General features: G+C 43.0%; 1 protein-coding gene across 1 annotated transcript in view; it reads left to right on the top strand.

Moving 5' to 3' along the window:
- LOC134469858 (dynein axonemal heavy chain 6-like) overlaps positions 1–25,213 on the top strand; it is a 49,343-nt gene that overhangs the window by 11,848 nt on the left and 12,282 nt on the right. The window contains exons 14-47 of the mRNA XM_063223887.1: positions 48–238; positions 386–631; positions 1,703–1,824; positions 1,977–2,148; positions 3,123–3,227; positions 4,174–4,292; positions 4,596–4,670; positions 4,765–4,852; positions 5,222–5,475; positions 6,044–6,275; positions 6,505–6,558; positions 6,872–7,017; positions 7,227–7,300; positions 7,530–7,711; positions 7,993–8,069; positions 8,343–8,505; positions 8,772–8,861; positions 9,125–9,241; positions 9,854–10,036; positions 11,552–11,618; positions 11,987–12,219; positions 12,429–12,675; positions 13,377–13,458; positions 13,872–14,113; positions 15,316–15,426; positions 15,903–16,067; positions 17,774–17,906; positions 18,343–18,425; positions 19,087–19,274; positions 20,273–20,401; positions 21,210–21,350; positions 22,192–22,359; positions 23,048–23,218; positions 24,296–24,463. Coding sequence (XP_063079957.1) covers positions 48–238; positions 386–631; positions 1,703–1,824; positions 1,977–2,148; positions 3,123–3,227; positions 4,174–4,292; positions 4,596–4,670; positions 4,765–4,852; positions 5,222–5,475; positions 6,044–6,275; positions 6,505–6,558; positions 6,872–7,017; positions 7,227–7,300; positions 7,530–7,711; positions 7,993–8,069; positions 8,343–8,505; positions 8,772–8,861; positions 9,125–9,241; positions 9,854–10,036; positions 11,552–11,618; positions 11,987–12,219; positions 12,429–12,675; positions 13,377–13,458; positions 13,872–14,113; positions 15,316–15,426; positions 15,903–16,067; positions 17,774–17,906; positions 18,343–18,425; positions 19,087–19,274; positions 20,273–20,401; positions 21,210–21,350; positions 22,192–22,359; positions 23,048–23,218; positions 24,296–24,463 — 5,018 coding nt within the window. The remainder of the gene's footprint in view (positions 1–47; positions 239–385; positions 632–1,702; positions 1,825–1,976; positions 2,149–3,122; positions 3,228–4,173; positions 4,293–4,595; positions 4,671–4,764; positions 4,853–5,221; positions 5,476–6,043; positions 6,276–6,504; positions 6,559–6,871; positions 7,018–7,226; positions 7,301–7,529; positions 7,712–7,992; positions 8,070–8,342; positions 8,506–8,771; positions 8,862–9,124; positions 9,242–9,853; positions 10,037–11,551; positions 11,619–11,986; positions 12,220–12,428; positions 12,676–13,376; positions 13,459–13,871; positions 14,114–15,315; positions 15,427–15,902; positions 16,068–17,773; positions 17,907–18,342; positions 18,426–19,086; positions 19,275–20,272; positions 20,402–21,209; positions 21,351–22,191; positions 22,360–23,047; positions 23,219–24,295; positions 24,464–25,213) is intronic.

Genomic DNA, 25,213 nt, shown 5'->3' with positions numbered 1-25,213 from the left:
ACTCGTAGGTTTGAGAGGCTAGTGGTATGTTTTTTTTTCTCTTTCAGGCCTACCTGAAAATGACATTGTGCCACAGCTAAAGCAGAAGTTGGGAGATTTTAAACAATGCTTGCCTATCATCATTGCCCTGCGCAATCCTCATCTTCGCAGAAGACACATAGAAGAAATGCAGAAGAATGTTGGACGTTTTTTTTTGCCAGATGATGGTTCTACTTTGGGAGACCTGCTCGACCTAAAGGCAAATAAAATAAAACAAAAAAAGAATTACCCAAAATATTAGGAACACATTACTGAGGAGTCATTTGAACTTCTCTTCAGCTTCCATTTCTTCAAATGACTTGTACTGGGCTTAATTATCTTACATGTTTGTTTCCTCATCAATCAGATCTTGCAGCACAGTCGTCTAGTCAGCGAAATCTCTAGTACAGCCACACACGAAGCGACCTTGGAGACCATCCTGAGCAAGGTCATTGAACTGTGGAGCTACACAGACTTTCGCCTCATCACCCACACCTCGGAGTCATGCACGGTGAAGATAATCGCCTCCGCTGATGATGTCATGATGCAGCTTGAAGAGAGTCAGACCACCATCATGAGCTTGAAGTCATCACGTTATGTTGAGCCAATCAAGGTATGGTAACGGGCCAAGATAAAGTATGCACATCTGTCGGCAGGGCTCTAAATTCACTTTCTTCATGACCAGCCAAAATAACTACATTTGTAGATGTCAATCTTACTAGTCAAATGCACAATCTCTAATGGGTCAAAGTAGTTAGTAAGTTAGTCTTTTCTACCAGCCAAGCTCAAATTTCACCAACATTTAGCTGGTTGGTTGCTGTTAATTTAAAGCCCTGCCTGTCGGTATAGTCTGTCTGGGTACTACTCAACAGCAGGTCAATCAAATGACAAATGAAAACAGGTAAAACTCGACACCAAAGTATCGAGTTGGATGCCTCCTTTTGTGTCCTTTTCTGCTCCCTAAACCTTATCTTACTACTCTATTCTACTTATCTTAAACCACAGATTAATCACAACTCATACTAGGAATCATAACACAACCAAAAAATGACCAACTTGAAAGTTAGCCATCTTGAGCTCCAAAATGTAATCAGTTTGTGTACCTGTAGTACCCTTGTCTACCATAGAGTGATAGTGCACAAGATTTCTAGTGAAAAATCCATCCACCCGTTCAAACGTTATTGCACAAGCAAAACTCTGTGACAGACGGATGCATAGACTCACAGACTTGACACATAAGGCCTGACACATAAAGCTGGGGACATGCTTGCTATGAGCATTAAATTACACACACAACCGTGTGCGACCAAGTGCACATACTTGCTTCAGAAGGATCAGAGCACAACGCATGATGCTGGAGGTATCATTTTGGCAGATGGTTATTGTTTGACTCTACTGTGTCCTCAACATGGAAGTTTGGAAGATGGCCCCTCGCGGTTCTGTCAGTATTGCACCGTACACACACATACGTCTGCATATATTGTGTCTGGTGCTCTACCACGTGCAAGCTCGACAAATAATATGCATGGCAATGCGTATCTTGCCGCAAGCATGTCCATGGCTTAAGACTTAATACATCCACTGTGACGCTAGTGCACTGTAAGTGCTGTCTTTGTTTACAGGGTAGCTCACAAAGAAATTGTTTGTGCAAAGTGTCTAACTCAGTGATCTGTGATACTTGCAGGGCTCAATTGACGAGTGGGACCGAAAGCTGAAGCATTTTTCCAGCACCTTGTCAGAGTGGGTTACATGCCAGAAGCGATGGCTTTACCTAGAGGCCATCTTCTCAGCCGTGGGTATTCAAAGGTTTGTCAGCTATCAAGTACTACCCCATAAACATGCAATACGCTACACTACTTACCAGACACATTATGTTATATTATCATGTTGTTATCATGCTGTTAATCTTTCCTAGTAGTACATTGTGTGCCTATATGTACATTATATATGTTCAACAGACAGCTGCCAACAGAAGCCAAGCTCTTTGAGGAAGTTAACGAAGCCTGGAAGCAACTGATGCTGAAAACGGAGCAGGATCCAAATGCTTTAAGGAATGGTACCTTCCCTGGGGTTCTGGAGGACCTTCAGAACAACAACTCGCAGCTGGAGAAGATACAAAAGTGCCTGGAGGTACAGTACTGCCATCTCCTACTTGCAACACCTTTTCATAGGCCTGGAGGATTATAGTCTGGCTATTGTCAAGTCAAGTCGGTTTTATTGTCAATTTCTTTACATGCACTGGTCATACAAAGAATTTGAAATTACGTTTCTTACTTTCCCATGCAGACATAGACATACTTTAGGTATGGACATAGACAGTATAGACATGGACAGTACACATACAGACATTTAAAGTGCAAGACATGTAGAGAACATTAAAAAGAGGTATTTGTTGTGCATTTCTAACTACTGTACCTCTTTTTAAATGTATGTTCTCTATATGTCCTCTGTTGTCTATAACTCTCTTTGAGAATTTGGTCTGACTTATTCACATTGTCAACCCATTTCTCCAAGGGAGATGCAAAAGACGTGTCTAACTCGCGTTCATGAAATGCCTCCTTAGGCCCTCCGCACATCGGTTCCGACAGCACTGCGGAGCACTTCCGCTTCCGACACAATTTCACCACAGCGGAGCATGGGTAGTCAATGGATGGCTCAGACAAAATACAACTCGTCCCTAATCGCCAGCCGACGTCCGCGGAGGGTGTGCAGGGTGTATTGAAAACCGGTGGAGCAGTGCTCTGCACTTTGGCGGAGTCGATGTGCGGAGGCCCTTATGCTTCTGGTTGAGAAGCTATAATAAATCAAATCACCTTTTCCTTCACTCTCCTGCTAATGGAACTGGTGTATCATTGCCTTCAACACTTCACCATCTCATTTGGACTGTTCTAGATAGTGCGCCTGGCCATTCTAGTGGTACTCATTTTGTCACATGAAAGACCAATCACCTGTTTAGCTGTGTTTAAAGGAAGGTCCATTATTTGATTTTTGATGAACTGTGCAGGCCTATCTTACCTTCAAATACATAATTAATCATCAATCAATGCTTAACAATAGAGCACAGTATTTACAAGGGGGTGTTTTCTCTACCTTTTGTTTTGCAGGATTATCTTGAGTCCAAGCGAAACATTTTCCCAAGATTCTACTTTCTCAGCAATGAGGAACTAATCAGTGTCTTGACACAGAGTAGGAATCCCAGTGTCATCCAGGTGCTCTTGGGTCACATAACACTATGAAATGTATGCTATATATCAGTGTTTCTTAACTGGTGGGTCAGGACCCAAAAGTGGGTCGCGGAGGATACCTGGATGGATCACTGAGCTGTGGTGTAAAAATGTATTAATTCATCCTTTTATTGTCAGAAACAACAATTGAAACAAGAAGACAGTGAAACATGTTAACTAGTGGTGTGGATCGGCACTGCCCTCACGATCCGATTCGATCACGATTCGGGAGGTAGTAGATCCGATTCGATTCGATTCTATTAGATCCAATCCGATTCGATTCAATTCTACAATGCATTGCAATGCATTACATTTCTACTGAACGCAAAGCAAATGTTCAGCCATGATGAGGAAATACAAGTAGTCAGATACAGAGCAACAATTTATTGGCTGTTTTCTGTATCAGTCTGTATCAGTCTTGCAATGTTTTGAAGTGTTTTTATTTCATTTAACATTCATTTGCTCCCGAAATATCCATGGAAGTAATTGAAACTTAAAAAAATTGCCGGATTGATTCTGGAACTTGCCGGATCTGGATCTGGATCTGGATCGTCGATGCCCCGGATCGATTCGGATCGCTGAATCGATCATTGTTGACACCACTAATGTTAACCATGTTTTATGTCAGCATACAATTAAAATACTGATGCATATTGTTAAATACATGCATATATTATTTTGATTATAATTTGAAGATTCTGACGGCATGACCAGGAGGATCATGCACTTAATGACCATGGACATTGTGTGTCCCAAGACTATTCCAGTTAAGAACCACTGCTATATTAATGTTTCCATTTAATGAATAATGTAGAGAGAGTAAAGTATACTGTATTTTATCAATCTAGAGGGGATTACTCCAATTTTAATGAACAAGTGAAAAAATCAATGGTGGTATGTTTTTTTAAATTATTATTATTATTTTATGCAGCCATTTTTGGTGAAATGCTTCTCCAACATCTATCGCTTGGAGATGCAGGAACAGACGTTGCTTCATCCACTGCTGGTTCAGTTGCATTCTTTGGAAGGGGAGACTATCACCATGCCAACGTAAGCACAGTAGTCTTGGTAGCAGATAGCTTATACCCACAAAGACATAGGTTACAGCGACTAGTAGCTATAATAAACAAATAGCTATCACACACAAATTATGAATATCACACCAATCAACGTCAATCTATTTGTGACAGGTAAAATGCTTGTTTGTTTGCACATCAGTTTTGAACAGAAAGTTTTGTTTTGTGTTGTAACTTTTAAGTATTTGTTATTTAGTGTATACTAAAAACATTTTTGATCTGACTTCATTGACCTAAACCGTGTGGGGTTTTTTTTGTATCTTTCGTGATTTTCTAGAATTGTTCAGATACGTGGACCTGTTGAGCAGTGGATGGGAAACGTGGAGACGGCCATGTATAATGCAGTTAAACGGTAGGGTGCAAGCAAGGTAAGGTAATATGAGGGTTACTGCTCATAATGAGGTTGAATAGGAGTGACCTTTGGCTTTCTTTCCAATTGTTCTCAGACACATGAGGTTGGCTGTGGCTGACTGGAACCCTGACGATTTCACAAACTGGGCAATAGCTCATCCCGGTCAAGTTGTTCTCACCGTGGTATGTCAATTAGTGAAGTTCAGCATATGTTGTTGCATACGAAAATGAGAAAAAGTTATGTTTTTTACAAGCACATACACTGAATCTCTCTTGCTCTTGCTCTTGCTCAGTCTTTCTTCTCTTTGTGTGTTACCTTACGACAGATGAAAATTGAAAATAAAGTCTGCACACCAGGCTCCCGTTTCTTTTCCTTTAATATGACGTTTCATGATGTCTGATGAAGGGCATGCTGCCCGTAATGTCATATTAAAGGAAAAGAAACGGGAGCCTGGACTTTATTTCCAATTTTCATGTGACTTTCCTGGTCCTGGACCCCAAAGAAATTGTTTGAGACGGATGTGCATGTTTCTTTACTTTACCTTACGATAGACCCAGATCATGTTCAGCTCGGACTGCGAGAGGTGTCTGAGCGGCGGCAGTGGTCAGCGTGAGGGCTTGAGGGCGGTGCAGCAGCAGATGATCGGCAGTGTGGAGGCTCTGACCGCGCTGGCCTTCAAACAGCTGGCCAGCCACAAGCAGGCCACCGTGGAGACCCTCTTTACCATCCTGGTGCACTGCCGAGACATCCTCTCCCACCTCATCCAGCACAACGTCATCAGCGCAGACAACTTTGAGTGGCGGAGGTCGGTACTCTGTAGTAAAAAGTGAAGTGAAGTGAAAGCCCAACTGGGAAACTCCAACTCCCATTGTCATTGTGACACAGTACTCCACAGCACACAAGTGTTCACTGCACACAACAAAATTGCATTTATGCCTCACCTGTGCAACGGGGCAGCCCCCAATGGCGCCCCAAGTAGCTGCCATTGCTGGCTTGCTTATCCTTTCTGTCACCATGACTTTCCAATACTTCCTGTCACGCTGCACAACATTTTCCAATCAACTCAGCCTGGCAATGGCTGCTAGTCTTTTCACTTTCAATATTTCCACCAATGAATGAGGCCAGTCAAAATTGTGTATTAACAATGTCAAAGGCTGGCTTTTAAGGCAAAGACACACTGTCCCCGTCATTAGCCTCACTGGTAGCCAAGTGAAAAACTGGACTGATTGCTTTTGCTGTACAGTAGCTTTGACCAGTAGCATAGAGGAGCATTTGATAGTCATTGGTACGTGCTCTGGCAACTCTGAACTTAAAACACATTGTATTGTATGGCTGTCCGTACAATTCCATGCTTTGTACTTTGTGCTTCTTAGGCAGCTACTGTACAACTGGCACGACAGCACGTCTCTCTGCTACGTGGTGCAGGCCAAGTCCTCGTTTGCCTACGGCTATGAGTACCAGGGCTGCTCCCCGCGCCTGGTCATCACCCCTCTCACCGACCGCTGCTGGCTCACCCTCACCGGGGCCCTGAGCTTGCACCTGGGCGGAGCCCTGGTCGGACCCACGGCCACGGGCAAAACCGAGTCTGTGAAAGACCTGGCCAAGGTAGCTTGAATGGAGATCCTCTTGAAGTTCTTGTCCTTGTCCTCTTTCACTGTTTGGCAATTGCAATAGCAATGACATTTGTGTAATATCTGTTGACAAGTGCAATGCATTGTAGAGATAGGCCTTGTACTGTGTATTTAAAATGTGTCATACTGTATACTATATGATGCATATACTGTACACTGATAATTACAACAAAAACCCTGAAAAAGCTCTCTTTAACACACAGGCCCTGGGGAAGTTCTGTCTAGTGATGAATTGCAGCGCTAGCTTGGATTACAAGGTGAGGCCAGACGTCCTGTAGTTCACTGATTGTGTTACTTTAACCTATCTTAGCCTGGAGCGACATATTGAAGCTCTTGAGATTTGGGTTTTTTAAATTAAATGAGTGGGTATGTTAGAGTTGAATGAACACATTCCAAAGCAAATTGAAGGTCTTAGCTTTTAAAAGCAACTTATTTCATGTTTTATGTGGACTTTGTAGACTGAGATATTTAGGTTTTAATAAGCAGAGGGCACCCTCTCCCAAAAAGGGCTTAGGCTAAAATGGGTTAAGTGGCCGATTCAGTCTGATTCTGTTGCACTGCTTTTGGTAGATGATGGGTAAGCTGTACTCTGGCATGGTTCAGTCTGGTGCATGGTGCTGCTTCGATGAGTTTAACAGCATCAGCGTGAAGGTCCTGTCAGTCATCGCTGCTCAACTGCAGTCAATTAGGGCAGCCAAAAACAGTCACAGTACCAGGTATGTTTGATTCATTTCCAGCAGACAACTTGAAAAAACACCCCCGCACACTGACCATTTAGCTGTTTTTCTTTAATGAACAACGTTTCGGTCCTAGACCTTCATCAGGCAATTCATGTCCACTCATACACAGTTTTTTTTTTAATCCTTTGCAGCTTTTAGCATGATTGTGTCATAAATGAGTGACGGTAAGCATTTTGTCTACACAGGTTTACGTTTGAAGGCAGAGACATTCGTCTGAATGCTTCTTGTGGTTATTTCATCACAATGAATCCGAGGTATGCCTGAGTATCAAAAATATAGTATATTCCATGACTCACAGGGTAGTATGTAGCCTTTCCACGTTATCCAGCAGAATATGGGGCGTTATGCAATCCATATTTTTTCAATTGATAAATGAAGGTTTTCCAACTTAGCGTGTCGTGAAGAAAAATACATTTGAGTCGTCTATTTGTGTTTTATGATGAAGTGGAAATGTGAACAATAAAAAATGACTCCTCTTGTCAGTTCCCGGGGTCGAGTCGAACTGCCGGATAATTTGAAGATCCTGGTTCGGCCGGTCGCCATGATGGTCCCGGACTTCCACCTTATTGCTGAAATCATTCTTTTTTCCACGGGATTCAAGTCCGCCAAAACTCTCTCCAGAAAGATTGTCCATCTCTACCAGGTTGCAAGTAAACAGCTGTCCCAACAGGTTATATACTTTTTATTCTTGTACCTACTGTATGTCTCTTTTCCACAGCTGGTTTTCTGGTAGGCCTACAGCTCGACACAGCGTGACTCGGCTGCCACTTTTTGCTCTTCAATTGAGCTGTGTCGTGACCAATCGAAAAGCAAAAAGTGGTGGCTAAGTCGCACTTTGTCGAGCTGTAGGCCTACCAGAAAACCAGCCGTGGAAAAGAGGCAATAGTGTGAGGTTTGCAAGTGAATTTTTTTTTTTTTATAACCTGCCCTCTCCCCTTTTTTGTGGAACAGGATCACTACGACTTCAGCATGAGGTCAATCAAGCCAGTTCTCCTCCTCGCTGGGCACAAGAGACGAGCTGTGATGTTGTGAGTTTGTTTTTGTTTTAACTAACTCACCGATAAACTGCTTACGGTACTTTATTCCTACGAAGATAAATTGACTTTTTATTTTTACCCCCAGCAAGGTTAATGTTTTTACTGCATGTATGAAGTTATGCACAGTATGTTTGATCTGTCTATTGTCTATTGAAATTATTCGCAATATGCTTAAGCTGTCTTGAAGTGTGTATTTTGTGTGGTGTGATCGAGATCGATAAAGCTGTACTCTACTCTACTCTACTCTACTCTACTCTACTCAAGGGTGTCACTCAGCTCAGAGGAGGAGTACTGCATTCTCATTTGTGCCCTGCAAGAGTTCAACCTTCCCAAGCTCATCCCAGAAGATGTACCGCTCTTCCAGGGCATTATGCACGACCTGTTCCCAGAAGTGGTGGCACCCAAAGCAGTCCACCCTCAACTGGAGGTGATTGTTGTAGAAAAGTAGCTGAATGACTGGGAAGGGAGGTCACAAAAATACTCTCAGGTCCAAAAAAGGATCCTAGCAGAAAAAGTTTGGGAACCACTGCATTAATATGTACATATTGAAGTCTTACTGTATTTTCAAGAGACAGATGCAAGGCTGCTGTTGGAAGAATGTTATTCTGAAACAGTCACCCCAAACTAAGTTTAAACTCAGTTTGAAGTGACTGTTAGATTAATTAAAAACCTTATTTTGTTTTTTCATTTCAGAACGCCATCACCAAAGCTATAGACGCTCTGGGACTGCAACGGTGCCCAATCCAAGCTGAGAAAGTCACCCAGCTCTATAGTCAGATTTTGGTGAGCATAAGTTGAATACCATATAATACAAGTCGATACATAACCCATGTCTGAAAAATATTTAACTACACAGTAAACATCAAACCATTCATGTTGTGTAGAAATATTTCTTTATTGAGAAGTTTGAGATTTGTCCCTTTGCTAATCTTTTTTGTTAATCTCTTTATCATTATTCATTTTTGCAGACAAATTAATTTGCGTGTGATATGAGTGTTCTCTGTTGTGAGGGGTTATTTGTAAGTGTGTTCTGGGGGTCTTCACAGGCCCATACAGGAGTGATGCTGGTGGGACCCACTGGCGGGGGGAAGACCACTATACGCCTCATACTGCAGCATGCCCTCGAGATCATGCCCGCCTTCATGCACAGATCCAGCTTTCTGGTCAGACTGATTTTCTCTCGCCCTCTCTCTCTCTCTCTGTTTCTCTCAGCGTTTTCCCACCTGGTCCCTTTCAGCCGCCTAAGCGAACTCAGAGTAGTGACTCATCATTTTCACCGCATATGTGAACGCTCCAAAGCGTACCCAAGCCCCTCAGAAGTGAACCGTACTGAGACCTTGGTTGGTGTGGTCTCAGTTCGGTTCGCTAATGAGTTCTGACAAGTTACACTTGTGACCAGCTGTAATCACTTAAGGAGGGCTCTAGAGGACTGGGTGTGATAAAAAAAGAAGAGTGACACCATAAAAGCCTCCCAGGACCAGAAAGATCAGCCAGGTCTTTTTGTAATACACTCACCATATGAACAAAAACAGAACTGAGCCCTTTTGCTGTCGGTTCACTTTTTGGTCCACTTAAAGAGGACTGAGTTTGGTTCACTTAAAGGGGACCAGGTCTGTCTCTCTCTGTTTGTCTACCTGCCTGTCTGATTGCAATAATGGACATTCAACTGATAGTTGTTTTAAAGCATTAAAGGTTCTTAAGGAGGGAGGGGATGTTCTCTATATTTGTTATTTGATCACTGCCTGTGTGATGAAGGTTTCCCCTTGTTATTCCAGTGGGGCAACGAGTTGTACATGGACTGCTTCACAATCAACCCAAAGTGTGTGGAGTTGGGCGAGCTCTTTGGCCAGATGAACCCCAATACTCTGGAGTGGTCCGACGGCCTGCTGGCCAGTGCCATAAGGAACTACGCCAAGGAGCTCTCGCAGGGGGAGAAGAAGCCAACGCCAGCCACTGCTGTGAGTTCAAGTCATTCCAATATCCACACTCCTGTCCTCCACTTGTGCTTGAAGCCTCGCCCTGCCTCCTGGCCCCGCCTCCGTTGAGAAAACAATACTACAAAAACATTTTCCCAGCTGTCAGACTAGCCACAATAACTTTTGGGGGACTGTTTTTCATTCACCATCCCAATTGCAAATGAGAAAATGACATTAGAATTGTGCTTTTGCAAGATATTGAATTAATTTTCTGTTGTCAGTGACATCATCATTAGGTCACAAGCAGGCAAGGGAAGGCGGAAGTCCGCATATTGGAATGCACTCATGGTGTTGAGTCATCCTAGTTCCTCCCGTTCACTCATTGCCTCCCGCCTGTCACCTCTTATGCCCTGTTTACACGTATGTGGATATTTATGAAGGGTTTACTTTTAACACGTGGATACAAATAAAAAACTCCATTGTGACAGGTGCATTTTAGTGGCCCTCTAAATTGGATATTTTTTTAAACCAGTTTTGGCGGTTTTGCTCTCTCACACATCCACACACGCACAGACACATAACGCATCTTTTTACACGTGTATTGTACAAGTTGTTATAATCTGCTAATTCACATTGAATGTATTTATGTTATTAACAAGTAATAGGATTACAATAAATGTGATTACAGTGAACCGTGTTGGTCTGTGGTTGTCACACCAGACGAGAACCACTTACTGTATTTGCCTTCAACTCTTACCATTTTATGAGACTGCCCGTAATATGTGATATATAGAATCATTAATTATGAAGTTGTTGATTTCATAAATCCGTAGAACATACAAATGCAATGCGAGCCATGGAGGATTCGTTCTCTACGTCCTTTTACCTATTGGTACTATGTGTTTGTCCTTACAGTGCTCATTAATCATTAAAGGGGTATGCCACTATTTTGGGGCTTAATACAGTTAAAATCGTTGGCCAGGGTTTATAAAGGTGGTAAAGTGTCTTATTTTTCATGTAAGCCGTTGTCTTGCTTTAAGACAAGTTAAAAGAAGGAGCATGTCGCTAAGCTATTGAAAGTCAATGGATCCGTGTAGCATTGTAGCATGCTACACGGATCCATTGACTTTCACTAGCTTAGCGACATATTCCCTCTTTTAACTTGTCTTAAAGCAAGACAACGCTTAACATGAAAAATAAGACACTTTACCACCTTTATAAACCCCAGCCAACGATTTTAACTGTATTAAGCCCCAAAATAGTGGCATATCCCTTTAAGTAACTAGAATTAACAGAGAGATAATGGCTATCTAATGATTAAAGAACACTTAACTTTGATTTAACCAATGGTTAACAAATGCTTAACAAGGAGTCATTGTTATTAAGTGCTTCCCTCTTTTAAAGCGTTTTTAGCCCGTTCAAAGGGCCCTGTACACAAGTTAGGCTCAGCAGTTGTTTGTATCATGCTCTGCTCAATGGAAACAATGTGGGTGTGTTGCAGGTGCTCGGTGGGCAATTCAAAACAGCAAGGTAATTCCCCCTCCATGTCTCTTGCAGGAAGTTCCTGCTAACAACCCGGGTCCCGGTGCTGTACAGCGCCCGCCGACCGTCAACAGCTATCAAGGTACTGCCAAACATTGTGCTACTTCCTGCTATGAAAAAAAAAACAGGCAGACAAGCTTGGTCAGCAATAAAACGATTTTTATATTAAAGTATATGAATGCAATGTAATAATAATATATTGTTATTAGACACATATACTACTACTTATAACAATTTTAATGATTGCTCCTCTTGCCTTTGAAGTAGTAACAAAAACAACTATTATTATTATTATTATTATTATTATTATTATTATCATTATTATTATCATGATTATTGTATTTAGTAGTTGCAGTAGTAGTAGTAGTCATTCCATCGAAGGAAACCTCATGTCATGCCATGTCTGTGCTGTCTGTGTGTGTCCCCCTCTGCCAACTGCATATCCCATAGGCGCCCCCCCAGGAGCACCTGTGATTGAGAAGTGGCGTTGGGTGATTATGGACGGGCCGGTGGACAGCCTGTGGGTGGAGAGCTTGAACACGGCGCTGGACGAGAGCAGCACCCTGTGCCTGATTAACGGCGAGCGCATCAACCTCCCCGACGGCCTCAGCTTCCTCTTCGAAGTGGACTCCCTCAGCCACGCCACGCCGGCCACCATCAGCCGCTGTGCCATGGTCTATGTGGTACGCACGGGTTTCCTTTTTTAAAGATATGTTTTGGGCTTTTCATGCCTTTATTGTGACAGGACTGTTACAGAGGGACAGGAAATGAGCGGGGAGAGAGGGACTGGGAAGGCTTGGCAAATGACCCAGACTGTATTGGGTTAATAGTGTATTTTTTTCTTTACCAAATTCCAACAAAAACAAAAAACAAAACATTGATGTTGTGGCAGGATCCGGTGGGGAAGGCCTGGAAGCTGTACGTGGACCGCTGGCTGTCTCAGCTGTCTTCCTTCATGAAGGAGCACGGCGTGGCCTACCTGAAGAAGCTCATGTACGGCACGGTGAACCAGGGCGTCTTCTTCGTGCACAGCCACCGCAAGCTGCTGAGCTTCAGGGTCCCCGAGCTGTCGCTGGTCATGACCCTCTGCAGCATCCTCAACTCCATCTTCAACCTCCTGCATAAGAACGGAGGCCTTGGTACGGCTACAATTTAAAAAAGATCTTTGTAGGCATAGCTGCCACTACTGTCTTTTAGACTTTATTAGAAACAGGACAGTTTGAAAGAGAGACACACAGGAATCATTTGGGAGAGAGAGACGGGGAAGGTTCGGCAAAGGACCCGGGCCGGAATCTAACCCGAGTCGGCCTCGTAGCATACGAGTGCCCTAACATCACGCCGCAGTAGGGCCAGCTGCTTTTTATTGCAGTGCTATTGCTACATCCACTAACAAAAGCATGATGGCAACCTGGCCCACTGGCCAAAGCTACTTGTAGATGCACATGATGTTGTGTGTTTGGCGCCACCCACAGGCAATGCAAATCACTGCAGACAGGCATACAGACATACAGATAGTCAGACAGACAAACAGACAGGGTCATTGCAATACCCGATTGCAATACCCAATCCTGTTCGGAGGGTCAGGTAGTAAATAATTGCAAAAACACTTCTGGTACCATCTTCTGCCAATATAGATTTCTTCATCTAAGTGTATATTATAGTATATTATAGTATATATTGTTATCTTATAGTTTCTTTTCATTCATATGCTTCCCCCTAGGAATAAAAATCCATTCTGCTGATCCTCTACTCCCACAATTTTTTTCCAGATTGTCTTAAAATGTTCACATCTTCAGACTATGCTACCTCCATCACTAATCTATCAATTGTATGATTATAGGTCAGAATGAAGACAAAACTTGTCACAATGTATATACATCTGGTCGCTCTGGTCTACAAGACTGTGGCAGGAGAAGAAGAAGGTTTGTATGTATCCATAACAGGATTATTCATCGCATCTGGTTGATCCACCTCCCTCCTCCCCAACCTGGGAGGCACATTATTACCATTTTGGTCTGAATAATAGACAGCCTCCCTTTTTAAGAGCTGTCTTATATTCAGGCCTATACCATATTTCACAAAAACACCTTTGTTACCGTATGACTATTCATATATTGTCCTTTCTTATGTCTATTAATAAGGCTTCCTCCCTCAATTCATTAGCACTGTTTTTTTTATTTTTATTTTCGTAGAGTGCTGCCCAATTAATAGAGATACGGTATAATTAATTTGAAAAGAATTGAAAATATCTGCGTAGCAACTAACAGTTATCTACGCATAGGCCCATTGCAACCTTCTTTTGTCCGTCCCCCATGTTTTCAACGTGTGTCCTCAGAACAACGGCCTGCAACGAGGAGGTGAAATGGTTCCTTCAGAAGTACCCAGACAAGCTGACGTCGCTGCTGGGGAAGCTGTATGTGTTTGCCTTCACCTGGGCTTTCGGAGGAGTCCTGAACCACATGAACGAGTACGACGACGCTCACGGCAACTACAGGGACAAGAGTGACCCCCTGGTGAAGGCCTCCCATGAGTTTCAGACCTTGTTGCGAGAGTTGTTCGAGGGAGGCCAACATTATGGTGAGCAAATGCAAAACGCGATATGATGATGATAATGATGATGTACTGAATTTGCTGTTTTGAAGTGTGCTTGGAACCATACTGCGTGCTTAAAAACCAAAAAAATGTGGCGTAGATGTTTTGCTCCACGGTTGCTGATCCATCCGCTGTCATAAAAGTTATATGCCTCCAGACTTTTGTATGCCTTCATTTGTTGCCTGGTGTAGTAAGTCTGGAGGACCAGGTTTTTTGTAATGTCTTCATCCCCGATTGTCTGCAAATCTTTCCACTCTTTTCTGACACTTTCATCAGGTACAGGTCACGTTTGATGTATTTCCCTTCTACCTCCCTGTATCTTTCCCTACATACCGCCTCCAAATCCCTCACCGGCTCCAAATCAATCCAAAACACTTGTCTCCATGTTCTCCATTGCTGTTGTCATGGCCTCCAGCTTGAATTTGGGCATTCCCGGCCCTGCTGTGTCCTAACGGTAGGGCACTCGTCTACTATGCGGCCGACCCGGGTTCGATTCCCGGGCCGGGGCCTTTGCCGGCCCCTCCCTGTCTTTCTCTCCCCACTCACTTTCTGTCACCATCTTCACTGTCTCTCTCTAGGTTGTCCTCAGACGAGCCTTCCATCGTTGCTTCCAGTCATCCTGATTCTCCATACATCTTTTCAGTTCGCTGGTACTCTGGGCTCCGCCGTCCTCCTTGAGTATGTCCACAAATGTTAGTGTGGGACGTCCTCTTAACCGGCACCCACGTGATGGTTCCCATAGCACCAGTTTGCTGGCTGGCAGTTCTGGGTGCCTTTGGCAATGTCCTGCAAGTCTCATTCTCCTTACAGCTATTTTCTCGCTCACCCTTGGTATTCCCTCGTATAGGATTTCGTTGGTTACATGTGCACTCTTACTGATGTTAAGCACTGCACGCAGCATCCCGGTGTAGCACCCATCAAGGGACTTCTCTAGGGTTGGTTTCAGGATCCAGCATTCACTGCCATAGAGGAGGATGGACTCTACTGTTGCGTAGAAGAAGCAATTACAATCGAATCAGGTGGAAAAGAGAGGATAGATATATGACATGGAATGTATTATTATTACACTCACTGTATATAACATTGAACAGAAACGTGTTGCTTTCATTAGTTTGACAACTTTCACCTATTGTTTTGATATCTTAATGCTTTTTATTCAATACACTGATGTTTTTTGTACGTCAAAGGCATCCCCCTCCCCAGTGGAAACCTCTTCAGTTACTTTGTGGATATGCAGACGGATTCCTTTGTGTTGTGGGAGGAGCTGGTCCCCTCGACAGAGATCCTCATCCGCAGAGGTACTGTACCGTAGCAACCCACAGAGCAAGTGTACGCAGCTAAGTGTTGTGTGTGTGTGTGTGTGTGTGTGTGTGTGTGTGTGTGTGTGTGTGTGTGTGTGTGTGTGTGTGTGTGTGTGTGTGTGTTTGGTGTGTGTGTGTGTGTGTGTGTGTGTGTGTGTGTGTGTGTGTGTGTGTGTGTGTGTGTGTGTGTGTGTGTGTGTGTGTGTGTGTGTGTGTGTGTGTGTTTTTTTTATTTGTGAGAGAGAGAAGAGAGAGTGATTGACCTGCCTTAGGTTGAATATATGTAGGAGTGAGCTATAAATGGTTAATATACTGTATTTGTGATGTGTGTAATGTGTAATGTCTTCTGTATATATGACTACTTTTTTTACTCGACATCATTGTAAATGAGGGCTGGGCTCTCAATGATTCTTCGAGTTTAAATAAATGAAATGACTATTGACTCGTGTATCTGTGTCTGTGTGCTCCCTCAGGGCTAACTCCTGGCCGGCGGGACGTAGCGAGTGCGTACAGTGCGGTGTACAGCGGGCGCGACACCCTCACCCCGAACTCGCAGCACGTCTCCAACCTGGACAGCATCCGCTACTCCTTTCTGATCAGCTTGCTGCTGGTGCACGATCAGCCCGTCCTGCTCACGGGTACCCTAGCTCGTTAGCCTGCTCTTACCACACCCTAGTACTTCATGTCATTCCAACAGAGGGTCGAGAACTGACGAATTAGCCTTTTTCACAATTATGTCAAGCCAGATGTGTTTTGAAGCAAAGCAGAAAGAAAAACATAGAAAATGTTTCCATAGAAAACATTGGGCTTTAAGTGTATGTCTATGCCACTTGCTTGCCACATGCTACTTGTCATACTTCAAATAGAAGTTAGACTTTATTGTCCCCAAGGGGAAATTTGTTCTCACCACCATAGCAGTCTTGTCACATCCTACATCAGGCATACATAGACACCATTGAACATTAACATACTAGACATGATACGTGTATAATACAGGCACAACATTGATGACAGTCACACTCTAGATCAGTGGTTCTTAACCTTTTTTTCTTGAAGCACCCCCTAACCTGTGCCCAAGACAAACCCAACCCAAACCCACCCCCAACCCAAACTTCTACATGTATTTACACACGAAAAATTATTTAAGTGATTAATTATAATGATTCTTGCTTTAGACATTAATCAATACTTTAATGACTTTACATGGGGACCAAAACATGCTTTAATTTTGTCTTGATTTGGCCTAATTATAATGTTTGGAAGCAGAATTCTGGTCACAACCTCAACACAAACAAAATTCCACGCACCCCCTGAAATCTCTGGCGCACCCCCAGGGGGTTCCCGCACCCCAGGTTAAGAACCACTGCACTAGATACATACCCACTCAGACACTGACAGACAGCACAGAACACAACATTGATGACAGACACTATACTCTAGTAGGGTCAAATGCATTGAATTGCATTACAATTGCATTTAAATTGAAAGTCTGACGTCACATAAAAAATATCCATTGAGAAATGAGTACTGCTGAAGGAGGGTTGACCTCTGGATCTTGAATTGACTCACCTCCAGATTAAGTTTGCCAGTCAATGCAGCCATTAAAGGGACACTGTGCAGGAAATGGTCAAAAAAGGTACTGCAACTATGCTGCTCATTGAAACTAGGCTCCCTATTGCCAAATTTGGTCTTTACATGAAAGTTTACCAAGTAATAAACACATATTTTCTAGTATGGTCCAAGTACAGTCCTTTTTTGCGGCTAGAAATGGAAATGGAAAATAAAAATGGATTTTGGGAAATTCAAAATGGCGGACCATGGAGAAGATCCCCCTTTTCATGTATGAAAAGTGCAATTTTTCCAGTCATAATGAATACTTAAAATTTGATGGTGGTGGTAAGTATTCATGAAAAAGGTAACATTAGTGAATGGGCAGCATGAATTCAGGAAATAAACTACTAAAAATCTCCCACAGTGTCCCTTTAAAGGAATAACCAGATGCACCCCTTCTACCTGGAGAAAAGACTTTAGAGACCTTGCTGGGTTTTTTTGTCAATGAAATCTGTTGGAGTTTGAAATGTGTGTCTGATTTCACCCAATAGCTAACGTTTGGTCGTTATATGTGATCTGTTTTTATGTAATGTAAATGTAAGTACAAAACTGTTTTACTACATTCTCCATGTCAGAAGAATGTTTTGACTGTGATATATTTTCAATCTATGGAACAATTGAATATAAACTTCTTTATTGTGTCTTGATAGTATTTGCTGTATTACATTGAAAGTTTCAGTGTTTTTGCAGTGTTCTCAACCTGTCCTTTCCTCACTTGTTTTTTTTTTTATAGGGGATTCAGGGGTGGGTAAGTCTATGCTGATTGAGAGCATGCTGAAGAAACTGCAGAGGGATCAGGGGGACATTGGAAACCCATCCACCATCCTTGGTCAAGTCTTCTTGCATCATCAGGCCAAGACCGTCAGGTAGTTTACCCTGCAGTGGACTGTACTGCCGGAATTCTCGACAACATAAAATAATTATGTGCAGTACAAAACACATACTGTACAGTTCATCAACAATGCGGCAGCAATTTTTTTTGCATGATTGAAATGTAACAACATGGTGCATTTTGTAGTAATGTATAAAAATTTATGTTTTTTTCTGCACTTGGATCTTGTCGGCACATATAGCTTAGAGTCTCAGTAATGACTATAGTAATGACAATACTATTACATTCTGTAATAATTTATTACAAGATCAGAAAATTATGTTACAAAATCTGTTCAAGAAATGTATTATGAAATGCGGAAATTATTACGAAATGCAGAAATTATAGTGTAATTTATTCCGTTATTATATAATATTGTGTTATTACGTATATACAACATGAATACCATTTTTTTTCTTGTGCTGTGGCAGCTTGTTGGAGGATGTGTCTCTGCTCACTGATGGCTTAACAGATAATGATTATCCATATGGAGACTCCACTGACATGGTATCAGGTAATGATCCTACAGTAGACCCCAAGTGCCTTCCTTGGAATTCATGAAACTTTCATTTCTCTCTCTCTCTCTCTCTCTCTCTCTCTCTCTCTCTCTCTCTCTCTCTCTCTCTCTCTCTCTCTCTCTCTCTCTCTCTCTTTCTGACACAAACTCACACACACACACACACACACACACACACACACACACACACACACACACACACACACACACACACACACACACACACACACACACACACACACACACACACACTATTTGTGAGGCACTATTAGGTTAGATACTGCCCCTTCTCTCGTCATCTCTTTTTTTCAACCTGCCTCTTTAAATGCGTATACTTTTAAAACTTTTAAACTTAGCTTCCATTTTTTTCTTTTTACTTTTTGGGATTTTCTGAGCAAAAAAACTCTTTCCATTACTCATGAATTATTGAATTCTTGAGCACATGACAATACATAGCTTCTATCGTTGTAATCAGTCAAACAATCTCCTTAGATTTAGGTTTAGAACGTTCAAATGAAACAAATTAAACGAGGAAACTGCCCATGTAAACAGTTCAGGTAAGTGGAAAGGGTACATGCACACGAGGCTACTGTCTTACCGGTGCTACTCAGAATTTGCTTTGGGGCACAACAAGTCACAAGATGTTGTCTTGTCACAGCTGCCAGCCCGTTTGGGAAGTTGCACAGTATGGAGCAGGAGGAAGGTATGGGCTCCTCGGAATCAGGGATCCTCACCCGCCCCTTTCAGTGCACGGCACACACCGGGCCCCAGCACATTAAAGCTCACGTGCTGCATGGACTGACCAAGAGGGGCCAGAATCTACTGGGAGCATCAAAGAACAGAAAGGTATTAGGAAACACAAGAAACACCTAATGCACTTTTTTATCAGATTTTGTTTTCCAAATATCTCCTAAACTCAACTTAAAGGTAGAGTATGTAATTTAATCCATTTAGTTCATGCTGCCCATTTTCACAAATGTGACATTTCCTTATTACACATGTAGTGACTTTATATTTCACTGGTCTAAGTCAAAGTACAGTAAGCTTAGCAGCAAGAAATGTCTATGACCGGTAATTATAGCCCAGTAACGTGACGCGTATGTTTTTGGTCTGCCCTTATGTCTTTTCATGTGAATACATCATTTTTGATAGGTTGGACAAATTTGCACCAAATTGTGTGTGCTAACGCTCCATAATAGCTAACCTGACTCATGCCATCTGGCTGTGTTTCGGCAATCTCCACACAAGGGCGTTCTGGTTTCCTCACACAATCATCTGAGTCTCATGGAAGTCAGAATCAGTTCTGAATAAATGAGACTATCAGGATCGTCAGGTGGGATTTTCTATAGATGATCGCCGTGATGGCTCTTCTTCCACCTGTCATTCTTAGCTGTGTCACGAGTCGAGTGGCTGAAATGGCACATCAGTAAAGATGACGCACAGATTGTTCCAATCACATGCAAAAACGTTGGTTGTGGAGAATACCCAGATGGTATCGTGAAGATGAAGGCGAAACATACCAGCTGGCGAGAGACAGGTTACATAATAGGTATAGGAACTGACTATTCTGTATTCTGAGGTCCAGCCTCAAAATAGGGGACAGCCTCCAAACTTTTTTTTCGAAGTCATTATGAATCATTCATAATGAATCACAATGTCATGAAAAAGATAGCATTTGTAAATGGGCAGCATACATTCTGAAAAAAAAAAACTTATTCTACATACCCATACACCCATAATTCACCAACTGTTCTGTATGTGCATGCATGAAGTGGTTAATGTCTCTTCCTGTGTTTTCTTTTTTAATATTTTCTTTTCTTAAACAATGTGTTTTTTGTGAGCAGGTTTTGATATTCCTTGATGACATCAATATGCCCGTACCAGATGAGTCTGGTGTTCAGCCCTCCATGGAGCTGCTGAGACAGTTCATAGAGGCCGATGGAGTTCATGACACCAAGACACTCTCCTGGAAGGTACCACGCTTAATAGCCTGGCTATCGCAACTGTAACTCTCTTAAAAAAAAATGTTTTAAGGCTTTATTTATGACAGTACAGTGGTGGAGAGACAGGAAATGAGTGGAGGGAGAGAGAGATGGGTAAGGATCGGCAAATGACCTGGGCCGGAATCAAACCCGGGTCGCCGGCGTAGTAACCCAGTGTCCTGCCGTTAGGCCACTACAGGGCCGCAACTCTCTTCAAGACTTTGGACTGGCTAACTCACGTCAGAGAGAGTAGAGAGAGAGAGGTTCCATTGGCCCATTGTTTCCTGGTTCTATTATTGGGGGGGGGAAATCCCCCTTTAGGCAGACCTAGGCAGACCTGAGGACTGTTCTATTCAATGCTAGGAGCATTATGACACGCCCCTTTAGGCAGACCGGAACCTGGTCACATTAGGTGCCCATAGAAACCTATTATGTTGGCATATCTCTATACTTAAAGAATCTCTGCTCACGTTGTCAATCCATTTTTCTGAGTGAAGTGTAGACGGTGTGTCCTAAAGCGCATCTGTACGCTACTGATTGAAGCTACAATCGAACAGACCACCCTTTTCTTCACCTGCTAACAGAGCTGTACTTTTAATAAAGTATTCACATGACTTTCTTCTGTCACGCACGTGCACACGTACAGCATTTGTTAACACTTCTGTCTGCTGTTTGCACCACCAGCTTTATGTGTCTGTGACATATTTGCAAAACTTTCTTCTTCTTCTTCACATACACACACACACACGCATGAGCATGTCTCCATTATAAATGTGTGTGCCTGTTGTTGCCACTGCAGGGCATTCAGGACGTGACCTTCTTCGCCGCTTGTGCCCCCCCTGGTGGTGGACGGCAGCAACTGAGCAAGCGACTGCTGAGGCACTTCTCCCTGCTGGCCCTGCCTCACCCATCCTACAGCACCATGTCCCACATCTTTCAGGTACATATTACATACATACAGTGTATGTACCTAAAGTACACAATGGCACATACAAAGCACTTTGCAAGGGGATCTGTGTTGTCCCTATCTACTGTTTATTTTTAGTGGACAATATACGTTTCTACATGTAATTTTATGTACTTACAGTATATGTACCTAAACATAACCTTACGGCACAGTACAAGTACACAGTGGCACACACTGTTACACAAAGCACTTAGTTAAAACTGTACAGTACCTAATGGCCCAATAGGAACAGTAAAATGAAGTGTAACCTGCTCCACCTCTACCCGCCTCTCCTCTCAGTAAAGGTCAGACATGCCCAGTAGTGCCAGGCTAGAAACAGGTGCCTGTTGTAATGAGGGAATGTGGTCAGCACAACAGGTCTCATGTTTACTCGTGTTGTGGTCTGACTCCTCGTTTACTGACTGAGCTGCATCGACATCAGTTCCCCTTTTTTGTCAAATCACATTACATTTCTGGTCCGTCTTAGCTAAGCTCACATATTATCGTGTGTGTGTACTCTACTTTACTTTAAAAAAAACAACAACAACAAAAACGAACCCTTCTTTGCATCTGCACTTGTTGTTCTGTATATTTCCTGTGCACTTTGTATGCTAGTGATGTTGGCTATGATTATGTCCTCGTTTGTAAGTCAATGAAACAATGAAATTGCATTTATGCCTCACACGTGCAAGGGGACAGCCCCAATGGCGCCCCAAGTAAGCAGTGCAGCAGGAATGGTACCATGCTCAGGGTGCCTCAGTCATGGAGTAGGATGGGGAAGAGGCCACTGGTTAAATGTCATGCGCTCCATACTATGTTTTGCTTTTCATAACAGGTCCAACTGGGGAAGTTCCTGGTCTCAGGGGACTTCTGTATGGAGGTGCAGCAGTGTCGCGAGACTCTAGTGTCTGCTGCCATCGCCATCTACCTGGAGATGTGTCACTCCGTGCTGCCCTCACCTGCCAGATACCACTACACCTACAACCTCCGAGACCTCTACAAAGTACAGTGCACCGCATCATCACAGATCTCACTCCGTCATTGTCATCATTACACTTAACAGTAGATTAGCTGCTGTCATCGTAGTTTGATGCTAAAGCATGAAAGTATAACCACTTTTAAGTATGAGTTTAGTCTCTATTATTAGTCTATAGCAGGGCCCAACTCGTCGATCGCGGTCTACCAGGAGATCTACTGTATTGTGGAATCGCAGTCGATTGCGAGACATGTTGTTTAATATGACGGAAAAAATACTATCTTTCAAAAGAATGTAGCGAGAGGCTGGTGCTGTATTTGTTTGAAAGATAAGTCCCAGGGGGACACAGAATCCATTCCGGGATATATGGAATGGATAGGGAATGGAATTTTGACATTCCAGTTTTCAACTCCACAAAATCAAGGCAGAAAGACTTGGAAAAAAATATGGTGTAACATAGTCAAATGTTCTATCAATCAACTTACTTAGAAGTCTGCACTCTCTGAGTGGATTTATAGTCTTTTTATGGTTTATTATATTGTATTTAAATTATAATATTATGTCCTTGATATTGGTCACCTCTTTGTGTGACATGTGTCATCATGATTCAACGTACAATATCATGAACATGAACATGAACACAATCTTGAGCACAATCACAAAGACGAGTAGCGGTAACGTGAGTGTGTGGTACTGATACCCTGATGCTTCCCAGGTGATCCACGGCCTGATGCAGTGCCACTCGTCTGAGGTGAGGACAGACGAGGCTCTGGCCTACCTGCTGGCCAACGAGGCCTCACGCGTCTTCCACGACCGCCTCATGTCCGACGAGGACAGGCAAATCTTCTGCCAGATAGTCGCCAACGAGCTCCAGATACACTTCAAGGTACACGCATCTTTCCTACAGTGCGCTAGCTGGTGTGGGGTTCACGGATATGGGGGCCCCAGAAGTGGGTCCTTATTACATTGTATGCATTGTGAGAGCAGCACTTTTAGATGATTTCATCCTTGGCCGAGTAAAGGACAAAAACTAACAAGGTCAGTGTCTGCGCCTACACTTTTGACCTGTGTATTGCTTGGTGCGTCCGCTCCCAAAAAGTAGTAATCACTTGAGGTAATGAAAAAAGGCTTGTGTGAAAAATGTATATTGTAGCCGAAAATTTACAACAGAAGTCAGAGGTTAAAACTGGAGCAACAGACGTTTCGGACCTAGTCCATTCTCAGTGTCTCCAGTAGCCTGCCTGGGCCAAAGCTGTCAGCAGCCCTGTCTCTTCATTCACCTTTTTACAACCAACAGACAACAGCCTTCCTACGCTAGCTACGGTAGGCCTCACCTACATTTTACAGCTAAATCTGTCTTTTCACGGTACACTGAACCAGGCAACAGGCGTGCAACACGTTTGAATGTGAAGTGCTTTATCTCATCATAATGCTCAATGACAGGATGCAAAATCAAGAATGCTTTTGATGTCAGTCTTGCTTCTACTAGTAATAACAACACATGTTTTGTGATACCCTGCTTTTGACGATCTAATGTACGGCACACTGTATGTGTATCCAGGGATAGGTAAAATGTACAGTATTCCCTTGATCTTTCCCATAGTTCACAGCCAACTGCAGTGTTAATTAAACATTTTGAGAGTCGAATGTAACACTCATCCACAGTAGTCAAACTCCATAAGTGTTAAATTAAACATGCAGAACCGACGGTATAGTGTTGCCACTTAACTCACTTCATGCCAATGATGCTTAAGCCTGTCATTTTGGATCCTAACGTTCTGTACCAATGGTGCTGAAGCATGTCAATTCAGGGTTTTTTTTACGGTGTGCCGTTGACATAGGCATGGAATTCAATTTTCTGTGGGTGTTGAAAAAACACCCAAAATGCTGAAAATGCTCTGGCACTGCTGTGTTGTATGGTTTGAAAATGGCCTCCAGTGAGTTCCTCTGTCCCTCGTGCCAGGTGTTCTGGGGTGCGGAGTCCATGATGAAGGAGCCGGTGATGTTTGCCGACTTCTTGGACCCCACCGTGCCCATCGCCTCCCGCGTCTACAAGCACATCCGCGACAAGAACAAGATCCTGCCTGTCCTGGAGGACTGCCACAACAAGCACTGCAAGACCAAGTCTGGGGTCAGCTGAGCTTCATACTTAGAACAAAGATTGGTTACACTTTTACTTGACGCCGGCATCATACGTGTGACATAATAGTGTCATAATAGTGTCATGAACGAGTCAATACCATAGTGCAGTGTTTCCCAACCAGGGGTACGTGTACCACCAGGGGTACGCGAGCACACAGCACGGGGTACTTGGAAAAATGAAATTTTAACAAATGTATGAGGCTTAGTTGCATTGGGATATAGAAAGTGATATAGAACTTGACTTGGGGGGTACTCATGCACAACGAAAATGCTTAGGGGGTACTCACAAGACAAAAAAGGTTGGGAAACACTGCCATAGTGCCAATGTCATAAACGTTTTATGGCCATGAAAAGTTGACATTGTTATGCCTGTCTTTGCCATAACCGCATTTCACTTAAAGACAAAGTCATACAATGTTTATGACATTGACATAATGTTTATGACAAATGCATGACTGTATTATGACAATGGTATGACACCGTTATGTCCATACGTATGACGCCGGTGTCAAATGAAGTCTTAGCCAAAAAATTTCATTACAGTAGCCCAAGATAGGTTGTAGGATACATCATCAATGCAACAACTTGCAATCAAGCCAGGTCTCCTAAATGGGTGTGATTCATTTTCCTAATGGGGCATGGCTGCCAGAGGATTGCAGTTTGAGCCTTACGTTATATGGATCTCAGAAGAAACTGAATCGTCTCTACCTAATCAGTTGCCTCTGCTGATTCTGCACGG

Source organism: Engraulis encrasicolus, chromosome 19 (genome assembly GCF_034702125.1).
Source record: "Engraulis encrasicolus isolate BLACKSEA-1 chromosome 19, IST_EnEncr_1.0, whole genome shotgun sequence".
NCBI classification, from domain to species: Eukaryota; Metazoa; Chordata; class Actinopteri; order Clupeiformes; family Engraulidae; genus Engraulis; species Engraulis encrasicolus.
This window is presented reverse-complemented; position numbering and strand designations above follow the sequence as displayed.